This window comes from Cydia pomonella, chromosome 18, assembly GCF_033807575.1.
Source record: "Cydia pomonella isolate Wapato2018A chromosome 18, ilCydPomo1, whole genome shotgun sequence".
Taxonomy (NCBI): domain Eukaryota; kingdom Metazoa; phylum Arthropoda; class Insecta; order Lepidoptera; family Tortricidae; genus Cydia; species Cydia pomonella.
This window is the reverse complement of record NC_084720.1, coordinates 9,838,033-9,852,741: the sequence shown is the minus strand read 5'-3', so window position 1 is coordinate 9,852,741 and position 14,709 is coordinate 9,838,033. Positions and strand designations below refer to the sequence as shown.

The following is a 14,709-nucleotide window of genomic DNA, read 5'->3' as shown; positions in this document are numbered from 1 at the left end:
GTGGAGCTGTGACCCAGCCGCAAAATTGCAGGGCCAGTTTAAGATTGAATTAAATCATTATATGTCTATGGCGTAATACGCCATGTGAAACTCAAGCCTTTACAGGCACTTTAATTTTATTACAGTTTCCTTGGCTCGCCATGTCCGAAATGTAACTGAGTCTATTATAAAGAAAATTCTTCCATCAATAAACGTAATGCACCATAGGACTTATAGCAAGAATGAATGTAATTCTGAAACTTAAGCTAAACATGCAAAATGTTCCCAAATAAACCTTCTTGTATATTTTACATACGATAACTTTTTTTAGATCGACGCAACACTTCCTAAAGACAAACAAACGTCTCAAGCAAAGAACATCGTACAGCAGAAACGCAAAGCGGTGGCCGACCTTTTCAAAGCCCTTAGCAAGATAGGTCTAAACTACCGCACGGGGCTGGTCATTCTGGCGGCGGCAGAGCAAGAGCTGTACGACTTCACTATAGCTCCGGTTGATTTGGACGCCGCTATCAGTTATTTAAAGAGCAGGTAAAGTTTTTAATTTCTCTTAATTAGAAGATTTTCGTTGAACTATCTATGTTCGAAATTCTGACGCGTCAGTGAATAGAATGCTGCCTTGTATTGTTTTTTAGAAGTTTAAAATAATTTTAATTATGTCAAGGTTAAGATTTTTTTTTACACAGCCTTTAACATCAAGAAGAAGTCTTTGGTGTAAACTGCCTCTAGATTGTCGTAATTTTAAAAAGTGCCAGAATCTACAGTTTACAACCGAGATCTTTTTTATTTTATTTGTGTATGATAAATCATTCTTCGTCTTTTCCGTAGGCGGTGTGATGCGTCTCTAAGTCTGCTATGGTCCGGCTGTGAAAAGTACTTCCATAAGAACATTGCGCGTCACAGAACTCTGTCTGCGGCCCTGTTGACACCTCACGAAGATTTGGGCATACAGAACATTGAGCGATGTAAAGGATTTGCAGCACAGTTACTGGTATGTTTATATAAATATGCGTTTTTTGAGTTCTTGAACGATTTTCATAAGGCGCTTACTCCTGTATGCCCATAATAAACTAAATTCCTAAGGAAGTGAATTTATTTAGCGACAATTTCTATTGTAATTGTAACTTGGTTGGCGGTCGAGCGATTTTAAGTTAGAAAACTGCTAGTTTGACTGTGAAGTTCTAAAATTTACTCAATTTTCTAACAATATATTAACATTTCGTAATGCTGAAAAAAAGCTGCTTCGATTGGTGTCTATAATATCATTAGCTTAATCATTTGAAAATGTATCTTAATAGAAAATATATCTTGCAGAAACTAACAAACTCTCAAAAGAAATCCATATCGAAGTACTCCAGACATCTCTGTGACTTAAGGACACTAACAACGAATCTAACATCGGTGTTAGATGTCGACGCGACTGGCGTGAACATTACCACGCTAAACGAAAAACTGACTACTCTCACTGAATGTTACGCTAATGCCAGCATATTACTCGACCAGTTCAGTGTTCTCATAAAATCCTGCCCAGAGAAAGAACTCAGAGCAGAATATGAACCGGAGTTCGATGCCGTCCTCTCCCAATCTCCAATAGTACACTGCTTTAAAAACAGCGACGAATGGCACGCCTTATACAAGAAGATAAAAAGCGTGATATCAATCGTTGATAAACAAAAGACGGCTCTATATAAATTGTCAAACACCATGCCCAAGGAGCTTGGAAGCGACTTTGGTCCTCTGCCAAACGTTTCACAAAGTCATATAGACATGACTAACGAAGCTAAAGCTAATCTGGAAAACATACAAGAAGAATTGGACAGTGTATTAACTGAATATCAATTTAAATTACAATCAACTGTAATAACGGATGAGATACCTGAACATCCTATACTAAAGAGTATTGCCAATTTATCAAGATATGTAAAAGAGACCATAGAACAGCTTGATACTTATGACGAACCAGCAGACGTTTCCATGGAAGACACAGAAACCAAAAAGACTGAGTTGATAAGTGAGACCGAAGATTTAGTAGCCACAATGCTACTTGTGATTCAATCATTGTATAAGAAACATTTGCCTGTAGATAAAAAAGATATTGATGTGTTGAATGCGTTAGATGAAATAATTGACAACAATGAAAAAGAGAAGGAAGAATCGAACGAAATCTTAGAAGATAATCATTTGAAAGAACTTTTGCAGGATAAACTATCTAGTGACGCCAAGTCACTAAAACTGGAGGTATTGGTTACTAAAATTCTTAATTTGTTAAGAAACTACTTAGAACTTTTATCGACAACAGACCAAGACACAGAAGACGTGAAAAATGTGGTAATGAGGTTGATCCCGATATTGGAACAGACTGTGTTGTTCGTGCAATACTTCGTCACGCAGAAAGTAGCCGTACACAGAGTTTCGTGTAAGATGCTGTCTGTGCTTTTGAAGATTTTCTCCGACTTAGCAACGAAAGGGTAAGATATTTTTTATATTATTATTTTCCGTTATTATCATTGAACAATAGTATTTGCAAAATATGCGCTATATTTTCACGAAAACTACAAAATACGTGACTATTTCTATTTGATGATTGATGATATTTTCAAAAATTATATGGTACGCAATACACGTTCGTAAGGATGTTTCCTCATTTTACATTTTTTAACTACTTATAACTTAAACTATTTCATTATTAATTAATATTGATTTACTCTTTCATTCATTGTTTTATATTAAATAAAAATATAGTCAACTGACGCGCACAGTTACAGTGTAACATAGTCCTTCATGCATTCCAATAAAGTTTATGATGGCACGTTATATTTAATAGGCGTTACTTTATTTTTACATTATTAAAAATTAAAGTATTAGCATTATGGCTTTTTGTGAGAGTGTGGCTCTTCTCGGCCAAGTTGAACACTGCTTTATTAATAATTTATCTTTTAGTAAGCAAAATAATTATTGAATGTATTTTTTTTACTTAATATTAAACATACGATATTTTAACAGATTCTGTAAGCCATCTGACATGGACATGGAGGACGGCGAAGGCGAGGGCGGCCCCGGGAAGCTCACCGGCGGCACCGGTCTGGGCGATGGCGAGGGGCAGAAGGATGTCTCGGAGAGAATCGAGAATCAGGTGCGTAAAGTAAACTTAATAGAATAAGCAAAACTTTGAGAAACTAACCCTCATTTTCCTCGTCTTCCATGTGAAGAAGAGGAGTCCTCTTTCAATTGGTTAAAGATATGGCACTTTTGACCCGCGTTATACTAACGAATGGATTGATACTAGGAAATTCTCCCGAAACTGATTTCGTATGGCCGGGAATTGCCGCATCCAGTAATGATTTATTTGGAATAACAGGACCAGGCACACTTTCGCTGACATCTCATCTTTAGTTGACATCTTATTCACTAAAATCAATAGGTTTCTTAAACACACACGTTTCTTATAACAAACTTTTTGTCACAGGATCAACTGGACGAAGCTCAGCGTCCAGGCGAGGAGAAGAAGGAAGAGGAAAGGGATTGTAAAGAGGAAGAGAAAGGAGTCAACATGACTGACGACTTCGATTCTCACCTGCAGGATGTTGAACAAAAAGGTATAAGTACGATAAGTTCATTGATCACCAGAATTACAGAATGGCGCATAAAAAGAAAGTTATAGGGCTTCCCCTTCTCTCTAATATGGTAGCTTGCCCGGTTATTTCAGTTAATTCCATTCTAATAACCTGTACTCGTGCTAATTTAAAGTATCTAAATTCTAGCTAGTGCTAAGGGTAGATATTAATCCGTTTTCAATTGGGTACTTGACACATGTTGAATATTACAACAAAATTTAGTTAAATGAATAGAAAATGAGCCATCCATTATAAAAAAGGATGGATGGAATTTAAAAAAATATATTGAGATTATAAAAAAATACAAGGCTCCGAAGTCTAAAAAAAAAAAAATTTTTTTTTGTCTTTCAAAAATAGAAAAGAAAATGGTACAATTTGAATCCTTACATTTTATTAAAAAATAAATTATATGACAACTATACACAAACGCAATATTTCAGGGTCAAAATGGCAATTACCTTGATCTTCCCTACATTTAGGACAGACTTATATGATGTGACGTCACATCACCTTATCATTTTGTTAGAGGCGTTTCAATCGTCGACTGCGAGCGTTAGACTTTAACTCTCATTTCTGACCTTTGTGTTGCTTAAATGCTATGAGTCCTATATAGACATTTGATCCTCAGGAAAATCAAGATCGTTTGACATTATTTACAAAAAAATAAAAGTAAAAATGTTTTTTTAGTCAAAGCTTTTATTTAAATTAGAGCTTTTATGAACATATAAATTGTGTATAATGAGGTTATAAGTTGATGAAGGAAAATTTTATTTTCTTCTTTTTAGAGCATTTAAATAAAAGCTTTTACTAAAAAAAAATACTTTTATTTTATTTTTTACTTTTTAGTTATTTTGAGTTACTCTCAACAATCCCTTTCATTTGATACCCATACCTATTGTAGAAGTGCATTAAAAATAACTATTCCGCCATCTTGGATGTTCCGCCATATTGGATTTAGAATAACGTCACATATTTTTTCGAGTTACTGTCAACAACCCCTTTCATTTGATACCCATATTGTAGAAGTGCATTAAAAATAACTATTCCGCCATCTTGAATGGTCCGCCATGTTGGATTTAGAATGACGTCACATAATTTATCATGCATTGTCATCCAAACTAAACGTGTATACAAAATTTCAGCTCAATCGGCTGGAGATATCTGCTTCAAAATTAAGTTGCAAGATTCCACCCGAACAAACATACATACATACATTGCAAGTTAAATAAAAGCTTTTAAAAACAGTCAAGTAGCCAATTGGGAAACAGTATGACATTTTGAAGTACAGCAATACCATTTGGTACGAATGTTATACACGCTCACCTAAGCCCACCATACCAAACGGCATTGCTCTACACAAAATTGTATACCTCTCCATACAAGTATTCCCAATAGAAAACGGACTCTTAGATAGAGCATAAAATGAAAATTGTACCTATGTGAGGTGACTTCGACCTCTGCGTAAACGCTTGGATAAGGACGCGTGGATAAGTACTATACTAACAGCGAAAGTACACAAGGTCTTTAATAAATATACCTCATGTACTATTCCTTAAGTAGTCTAAATGTGACTGATCTTTAATTGAATTATGAAATGACTATTGTTCCGCTGTGCTGTAACATAGTTTTTATAATATAATGACTTTTAGAAGGCGATTCAGATCAAGATGACGATGAAGATGATCCTGATAAACAGATGGGAGATACCGACAACGCAGCTGAAAAGTAAGATTTAATAATATTCACCAAGTTTACCAAAAAATATTATTGTCAAGACTTGACAATCGCCCAGATTTTTTTCCATATATTTAAGCAGGACATCAAAACGTCATGAACTATCTCATAAACTCATATTGGAATTATATCGGTTTTGTTTTTTTTTTTCTAGGCTAGATCAACAGATATGGGGGTCTGAAGACGAAGATATTGACGAGGAACAAAACGATAAGAAAGACAAAGAGGAAAAAGGCAAGGGCGAAAGCACCGGCGAGAAAGAGATGGGTGCTAAAGAGGAGGAACAAGGTCAGGACGACGGGACTCAAGGGAAAGAGAAAAAGAAAAAAGATATCAATGAAATGCAGGAACCTGAAATTGATGATGATCAAGTAAGTGAAAAAAATAATCTTTGTATAGGTACTTTATTATTACGTATTGATTGCAGTTTTTTGTTCAAAGTAATTGATGTAAATGCGGTCTGTTAACGAAGTCCAGTGTTGTCCGCAAAATCTGCCATATATTAGAGTTTAATATTACATATTTTTAGGTGGATCCCTTCCATGGCAACCAACAACCTTTGCCAGAACCTGAAGATTTCGATCTTCCCGACAATATGGATGTAGACGGCGATGAAGCGGGCGATGACAAAGTAAGTTCCACCATCCTGGATTCCATTTTATAAAACTTCAACTTACAGTCTAAATCGGCAACGTTGATGAAATTGACAATTGCTTGACCAGTTTTGCAGACTTTTGACTGGTGTTGCTTTTTAGACTTTTAGCTTTAAAAAATCGTACTCGGATGGTCCACTCAGTGGCATAATTGAGATTGAAGCTATGCCTTATTATGACGCACTTTCTCAGTACACGTGTTTTATGGTTCAAAGTCACAGTTGTATACTCTTATTATTGTCTTGTAAATTATATTTTACCCTTACTATTATCTAAGCAGCGCACTTAATCAAATGCACGTTTTTACAGGACGGTGAAACAGAAACCGAAAATCCGTTCGACATCGACGTGATGAAAGAGAACATTCCAGAGGAGCCAGAGGAGGAGCAGAAAGAGCGAGATAACACCGGGCTGGAGGTGTCCAGTGACGAGGAGGGAGATGAAAATGAGAACGGAGAGGATGAACAAAATAAAGAGGTATGTGAAGCATTTTCATAAAAGTTTAGTCGTTTACTATACATCGAAAAGTTTTAGAGGGGGCTCTCAACTTTTTCTTTATATCTATATCATTTAAGCTTCTAGGTCAAGTTTGGTATCGTTTAAGTGGGGATGCATAATTCCTTAATGGTATCATAGTTACACCATTCTGAAGGAAAAACATATAAAATATGAAAAAACACTTTTTTTCAATTCCTCTTCACGCTTAAACTTCTAAACCAATTTAGATAAAATTTGATATACAGATGGTTTGAAGATATTCTTCCCCGGGACTCAAACTATATGGTTAGTTTTTGACCCCAAAAATGAAAAGGAAGATGTAGGTTTGTATGGGGAATCAATGACCGCTGAACCGATTTATATGAAGTCTACGTCTATATCTTTAATTTAGTTGAGGATCATACAAAACTTGACTTAGAACCTAAAGATACGTAATTATTAACCACGGACGTCGCCGACGCTAAACCTGCTTATATTTTCAGGATTCACAAGACAAAGAAGAAGGTAAAGACGAGCAAGCACAAACAGAAGGCAGCAAAGACGAAGAACCCACAGAAAACGATCAAGCTGACAATGCCGAGATGGAGACAGAAGTAAATCAACCAGAGCAAGAACAACCGGATCCCGAAAAACCAGATGAACTTCCTACCAACCCTGATAAGATAAACGAAGAAGACCAAGTGGAAGAAAAGAAGGAAGCTAAGCCACAAGCTGATCCATCTACGAACGACCCGGCGGCTGGTGAGAAGGCGGAGAACGCTGAGGTGGAGCGAGGGACTGATGATAATGTGGAGACTAATGCAGAGCAGAAGAAGGATGAGGATTCCGCGCCTTTTGTAAGTAAAGATTTGGATATGGTTTGAGTTTTATGCAGGTCTTTTATATCTAATGGGGAAGGAAGTGAGGAAAAGTCAGAATCGGTAAAGAAGGAAGTCAAGGCACAAGCTGATCTGTCTACGAATGACCCGGCGGTTGTTGAGAAGGCGGAGGACGCTGGAGTGGAGCGACGTTAACGACACTGAATCGCAAATATGATTTCATAATATATACTCAGCTATTTTTTTTTTCTCAAATATCCTTAATTATTTTTTCTATACAGGAACAAGCCCAAGAGCAAGTAGGCGAGGACAGACAATCAACTGGCCGCTCAGAACTGGACAAGAGCGACAAAGGGCATCGAGGCGAAAAGCAAGCGGCCAGCCGCTCCAACCAGGCACAAGAACAGAACAAGAGGAAAGAAAACAAGCCGGGGCAGACGGACCAGGAGAGGACACTAGGTAAAACTTGAATTATAACCATTACAAGCCACAGCACAGAAACATCGGTCTAGCGGTTTGCTGCTAATATAGCTTCAAAGATTAAATTTTTTTAGAAACTGGTCTGCCGGGTACAATAATTAACAATCAGGCTCCTGTCTTCTTAACCCTTTATCAGGCTGAGACAAATGACAATCGAACGTCAGTTTTTGAAAATAGAACACATGGTTGTAGTGCCCATGTGGGAGACTTACTCCCTCAGCCTGATAAAGGGTTAACAGACCTCCTAATGTTGTCGTGAAGTTTATGCAGTAAAATGTTGCGATCGCGAAAATCGAGTAATAAATCAGAAGAGTTTAGCTATTTTACTTACCGATGTTTTTTGTAAGGTGACGTAAATGAAGATAAGAAAAAATCGCGCACTTTGAACGTGGAACGCGAGGAGGAAGGGGAGGATGGCGCGACAGAAGACAAGGACGGAGAAAAGGACGCCGACGCGTTCCAGCACGTCAAGCAGGCCAAGAAGGACGACTTGCAGGTATGCTTATACTTTACAACTATTTCCTCTATGAAACTGTTAAATTAATAGTTCCAACAGCTACTCTTTATGAAACGTCGAATAGTGACGATTTGATAAACTATTGTAAGAAAAATTAGGACTTTTCATACCATCGCTAGCAAATAAGCATACGGCCCGCCTGACGGTAAGCAGTCACCGTCGCGCAACGAATATCAATTTATGCTGATTTAAAAATCATTGACAGCGCCATTGCTTAATAGTCTCGTATTTCGGTGTACATTTGACACATAACTGCTAAAAGACAATTTTACATGAAAAGCGTTTTCATTTTTTGTAATAAATATTTGGGGCAATCTTATATAGCCGAGGCCAAAATCGAACCGGTGTGTTCAGATTACGCGGATAACGTCCTGACCACTAGATGATTCATCTTAACACCCGCGGTTATTTCCAGGTGATAGATGCCGCTACGAAGGAGCAGGCGGAGCAACAGCCGACGCTTCAACAAGAGGACGAAGACGCGGAAACTATGAAGGATGGCGAGGAAGTGGCTATGGACGTCGACGATGATGATATTGAGGTAACTCGTAGCTGGTATTCACATTTCGATAGCCAGGGACTATCTAGTAGCTTGTAATCTGAATTTAATCTTTATTCGTCTAAGGTGGATTCTCTGTTCGTAGTCGCTTTTCGCTATATATATACGGGTTTCCGCATTATATCAGCTGTAGCACGCGCTGGCACTGAATGTGTCACACCAAATCATATGCGCTACTTATTTTTCCCGCTGCCCTATGTGCGTTGGATGTTTCTTCACATGTAAATATAACTGCCAATTCAAATTATAGGTGGAAAAGACTGAAGAAATAAAATCCGAAAAAGTAAAAAGTACTGACAAAGAAAAAGACAAGTCTGGCAACAAGAAAGACGGAGCCGACGATGCTACTGGCGAGACTGGCGTCGAAGTGGAGGGGGAAGGAGTGGTCACCACCACTGTGCCGAGAGGTCTGGACACCACCTACCATACAAGGTAGGGCTGCAAGCTTTTACTTCACTCGCACCGTTTGTTTTGTTAAACAGTTTGTTTCCCACATTTTGCAAGCACGATGTGAACAAATTCCCGATTTTAGATTTAGCTTTTTACATTAATGATATAATGTTTTCGTTTCCCTACGCCTAGTTCATTAATTATCATTTTACCTATTACTGTATTTTTGACGAAATTTATATTTTTAATCGGCGGATACGATCGTATAATTAAAATTAATATTGAGGTGATCTCAACTTGAGGCAGTCTACAAAGATGACATGACTCGGTAGAATTCTTGTCAGTTCCAGGCATTAACATGAATTTCCACATTATAGGCTAGAAGACGTAACCCAGCACACCGACGACATGTCCCTCGAAGAATACATGAGCATCCGCTCGTGGCTGTCGAGCGGGCGGCCGGGCGCGGCGGGCGCGGCGCCTGCGTGGCGCGCGCTGTGGCGGCGCAGCGCCCGCGCCGCCGCCCGCCTGTGCGAGCGGCTGCGGCTCGTGCTCGAGCCCACCGCGCGCTCCAGGAGGGCCGGTACGTCATATCGTAGCCTGCTTCTCACCTCTGACCGCCGCCCGCCTGTGCGAGCGGCTGCGGCTCGTGCTCGAGCCCACCGCGCGCTCCAGGAGGGCCGGTACGTCATATCGTAGCCTGCTTCTCACCTCTGACTGCCGCCCGCCTGTGCGAGCGGCTGCGGCTCGTGCTCGAGCCCACCGCGCGCTCCAGGAGGGCCGGTACGTCATATCGTAGCCTGCTTCTCACCTCTGACCGCCGCCCGCCTGTGCGAGCGGCTGCGGCTCGTGCTCGAGCCTACCGCGCGCTCCAGGAGGGCCGGTACGTCATATCGTAGCCTGCTTCTCACCTCTGACCGCCGCCCGCCTGTGCGAGCGGCTGCGGCTCGTGCTCGAGCCCACCGCGCGCTCCAGGAGGGCCGGTACGTCATATCGTAGCCTGCTTCTCACCTCTGACCGCCGCCCGCCTGTGCGAGCGGCTGCGGCTCGTGCTCGAGCCCACCGCGCGCTCCAGGAGGGCCGGTACGTCATATCGTAGCCTGCTTCTCACCTCTGACCGCCGCCCGCCTGTGCGAGCGGCTGCGGCTCGTGCTCGAGCCCACCGCGCGCTCCAGGAGGGCCGGTACGTCATATCGTAGCCTGCTTCTCACCTCTGACCGCCGCCCGCCTGTGCGAGCGGCTGCGGCTCGTGCTCGAGCCTACCGCGCGCTCCAGGAGGGCCGGTACGTCATATCGTAGCCTGCTTCTCACCTCTGACCGCCGCCCGCCTGTGCGAGCGGCTGCGGCTCGTGCTCGAGCCCACCGCGCGCTCCAGGAGGGCCGGTACGTCATATCGTAGCCTGCTTCTCACCTCTGACCGCCGCGCCGCCCGCCTGTGCGAGCGGCTGCGGCTCGTGCTCGAGCCCACCGCGCGCTCCAGGAGGGCCGGTACGTCATATCGTAGCCTGCTTCTCACCTCTGACCGCCGCGCCGCCCGCCTGTGCGAGCGGCTGCGGCTCGTGCTCGAGCCCACCGCGCGCTCCAGGAGGGCCGGTACGTCATATCGTAGCCTGCTTCTCACCTCTGACCGCCGCCCGCCTGTGCGAGCGGCTGCGGCTCGTGCTCGAGCCCACCGCGCGCTCCAGGAGGGCCGGTACGTCATATCGTAGCCTGCTTCTCACCTCTGACCGCCGCCCGCCTGTGCGAGCGGCTGCGGCTCGTGCTCGAGCCCACCGCGCGCTCCAGGAGGGCCGGTACGTCATATCGTACCCTGCTTCTCACCTCTGACCGCCGCCCGCCTGTGCGAGCGGCTGCGGCTCGTGCTCGAGCCCACCGCGCGCTCCAGGAGGGCCGGTACGTCATATCGTAGCCTGCTTCTCACCTCTGACCGCCGCCCGCCTGTGCGAGCGGCTGCGGCTCGTGCTCGAGCCCACCGCGCGCTCCAGGAGGGCCGGTACGTCATATCGTAGCCTGCTTCTCACCTCTGACCGCCGCGCCGCCCGCCTGTGCGAGCGGCTGCGGCTCGTGCTCGAGCCCACCGCGCGCTCCAGGAGGGCCGGTACGTCATATCGTAGCCTGCTTCTCACCTCTGACCGCCGCGCCGCCCGCCTGTGCGAGCGGCTGCGGCTCGTGCTCGAGCCCACCGCGCGCTCCAGGAGGGCCGGTATGTCATATCGTAGCCTGCTTCTCACCTCTGACCGCCGACCCTCTCTCGAGAAAAGGAGAAGTCGCGTTTCACTGGTTGAACAACTGCGTTTTCATCTCTCCTATTCGGAAAGTTCAACTTTCATAGGCTGATAGCAGGGTGGAAAGTTTTTTTTTTGTACTTCGAGCAACGGCTAACAGCAATATATGCCATATTATTCAATTAAAGGCTCTCATATTAGCTTCCGCATTTTCTGATCAAATATTATCGAAATTAAATGTGAATTGCATTATTTAAGAAATCAATATTTGTTAATAAATTAATATAAATGGCCATGAGTGTTTATAATATTATCATTACATTTATTCAGTTTCACTTTTTTTGAGGCGCGTATACAGGCCATTTCAGACACATCCCAATTTAGGATCGGAACCATAGACAGGTTTCAGAGTTTTTTCCGATCAAAATGTAAATGGCGCCAATCCCAATCCCTAATTCTCTTAACCTATAATAAACCTACATTTCTTGTGTTTGACTTTCCTCATAGTTGAAATGAAAAATAGAGTATTTAACTCGGGTGATATAGTTCACTTTCCACCCTTGGTTAACAATCTACTACACTTAGCAGTGAGTAAATACACAACATCCGCTAGCGAACAATTAAGACGCTCGCAGGTAATAGTATTGAAGTATACTCTGGTCCAGATCAGAGGTAGCATTATTTACTATGAAGGCCGAATACATGGCAGGCGGTTAACTTAATTTTGATTTGGGCTTCAAATTCCAATTACTGATATGAGTTGTAAATAAATAACAGCCCAATTTTTTTCGAATTACATTCTATCATCTACTTTTTCTTCAGGCGACTTCCGAACGGGCCGCGCCATCAACATGCGTCGCGTCATCCCCTACATCGCGTCCCACTTCCGCAAGGACCGCATCTGGCTGCGCCGCACCAAGCCCGCAAGACGCGAGTATAAGATCGCCATAGCTGTGGATGACTCCAGCTCCATGGCGGATAATAGGAGCAAGGAGCTCGCGTTTGAGAGCTTAGCTCTGGTTTCACAGGTTAGTTGCATGATTAACTGGAGGCCTATGCATCGATTGCATTGCATCATCTCCTACATCGCGTCCCACTTCTGCAAACACCGCATCTGGCTGCGCCGCACGAAGCCAGCAAGAAGCGAGTACAATATCGCCATAACAGTTACTGTGGACGACTCCAGCTCGATGGCGGATAATAGCTTGCGTTTGAACATTTAGCACTGGTTTCATAGATTAATATGCCTCGTTGATGAGTTAGACGAATCTAAGTTTCTATTTAATTTTTCTACAAAATGACAAACTGCTAAAAGCAATTAGTTTTATTTTTGGCTTGAAGGTTAAGACTGTTAGCGATCTTGAATAGAAGATAGTAATAAACCATTTTTACACTGCCGATATTGAATGTTATCCTATTGACGTTAAAGTCCGACCAGAAATATATGATCATTGTCAAGAGGGCGCTGTTGTGTCTCATGTATAGGGTGACAGTTCAGCTTAGTATGAAAAATTTAGTTCCAATGAAATTCCGCAATATGGCGCTTGATAATATATTACTGGTCAGGCTTTACACACGTTTGTGTCTAGATGGGATGAAGATGCGCCCATTTAAAAATTGTACATCTCTATGCACGTTTGTGGTAGCGTTTGAATCACGTATTTTACCTTTCCAGGCTCTAAACCTCCTCGAATCCGGCGACCTAGCAGTCCTAAGCTTCGGCGAAAAACCCAACTTACTCCACCCGTTCACCGAACAGTTCTCCGAACATTCCGGCTCCAAGATCCTAGAGCAATTCCGCTTCGAACAAACGAAGACCAAGATCGCTCAGCTACTAGATTTCTGTACTGTAATGTTCGAGGAGCAAAGTGTGAGAAGCGACGCTCCGAACGCGAAGCTGCTGGTGGTTGTGAGTGATGGCCGCGGGATATTCTCGGAGGGCGAGGCGCGCGTGCTGCAGGCTGTGCGGAGAGCGAGGCAGCACGGCATATTCTTGGTCTACGTTATTATCGACAATCCGGATAATAAGGTAACATTTATTTCAATTAAAAAAAAAAACAAGATTATCAATAAATCAGTTTTTTATATTTGTTTTACAAGGGGGCAGAGTTGTTTAACTGCTCGGCCACCCAAATATTTTTATAACAAATGTCATAATACCATTTTAATCAAATTTGTAAATAAATGTTTATAATTGAACATTTTTTCCGACATCATGAACAAATCGTTTTTTCTAGGACTCGATAATGGACATCCGTCGGCCACTCCTAGACCCGACAACCAACACGCTGACTGGCTTCGTGCAGTATTTGGACACGTTCCCGTTCCCCTTCTACCTCATACTGCGGGACATATCTGCTTTGCCTAACGTTCTCGGTGACGCGCTGAGACAGTGGTTTGAACTGGCCGTCAATACTAGTTAGTGAATTTTTATGGGTGATTAGAAAATACGTCTAAAATATACTCGTACATTTCTTGTGGAAATTTCTTGTTATAATTTAGAACACTTACGTTTTAAAAAGTTAGTTAATAAGAAAATAAGGAATATGGAGCCACTTATTATTAGTAGAATATTTTCGCATTTGTTTCAACGGCCCTAGGTATCTGTGTAAAGATTAAAATGAAACTAAGGTAATAAGCATAAGGAAGCAAGATTGTAAGAAGTGTTCGAAAAGTAAATATATAGAAATGTGATTCTTGGGCGAGACAAATTAATAGTTATACAAAATCAGAAGTGAAGAAAACTTACGAAAATTATGTTCAATTTTATCAAATATCCTGCATTATAGTTAGGCGGAAGCTAACAGTACATATTATTATATTGATTATGTTGTAAAATGATATACATATTGTTTTTTGATCGATAAGGCAATGACTTTATAGAGATAAGATTATGGAGAGTTTAGATAAACGTAGATAGCAAAGATACATTGTGCCTGTGATGGACATACGAAATAAGTCAATATTTTTTTCTTTTTTAAGTTGATAATAATATCATTTACGAAATATCATTCTTGTGTTTTATTCACTTTACCTGTTTGCGTATGATATCCTGGCCGAAGTTTTAGACTTCTTGCATTTTTTTAGAACTACCTTTTCAAACAAACTATACAGCACAACAAACCTGTTCCAACCACGATCTTTGACCACTACACACATGAAAGGTTTAGTCAAATATTTAACATTTATACGAGTCTAGGACACATTTTTCTGGACACGGTAGA

The 14,709-nt window shown here is 42.0% G+C and overlaps 1 protein-coding gene across 1 annotated transcript in view; it reads left to right on the top strand.

Moving 5' to 3' along the window:
* LOC133527587 (midasin) overlaps positions 1-14,496 on the top strand; it is a 37,925-nt gene extending 23,429 nt beyond the window's left edge. Inside the window, exons 24-41 of the mRNA XM_061864648.1 lie at positions 311-528; positions 826-988; positions 1,312-2,465; positions 3,001-3,130; positions 3,464-3,593; positions 5,261-5,336; positions 5,500-5,716; positions 5,875-5,976; positions 6,308-6,475; positions 6,979-7,332; positions 7,596-7,773; positions 8,142-8,290; positions 8,727-8,852; positions 9,121-9,302; positions 9,638-9,843; positions 12,308-12,513; positions 13,161-13,514; positions 13,723-14,496. Of these exons, the coding sequence (XP_061720632.1) occupies positions 311-528; positions 826-988; positions 1,312-2,465; positions 3,001-3,130; positions 3,464-3,593; positions 5,261-5,336; positions 5,500-5,716; positions 5,875-5,976; positions 6,308-6,475; positions 6,979-7,332; positions 7,596-7,773; positions 8,142-8,290; positions 8,727-8,852; positions 9,121-9,302; positions 9,638-9,843; positions 12,308-12,513; positions 13,161-13,514; positions 13,723-13,908 (4,299 nt within the window). The 3' untranslated portion in view covers positions 13,909-14,496. The remainder of the gene's footprint in view (positions 1-310; positions 529-825; positions 989-1,311; positions 2,466-3,000; positions 3,131-3,463; positions 3,594-5,260; positions 5,337-5,499; positions 5,717-5,874; positions 5,977-6,307; positions 6,476-6,978; positions 7,333-7,595; positions 7,774-8,141; positions 8,291-8,726; positions 8,853-9,120; positions 9,303-9,637; positions 9,844-12,307; positions 12,514-13,160; positions 13,515-13,722) is intronic.
* Positions 14,497-14,709: the final 213 nt, after the last annotated feature.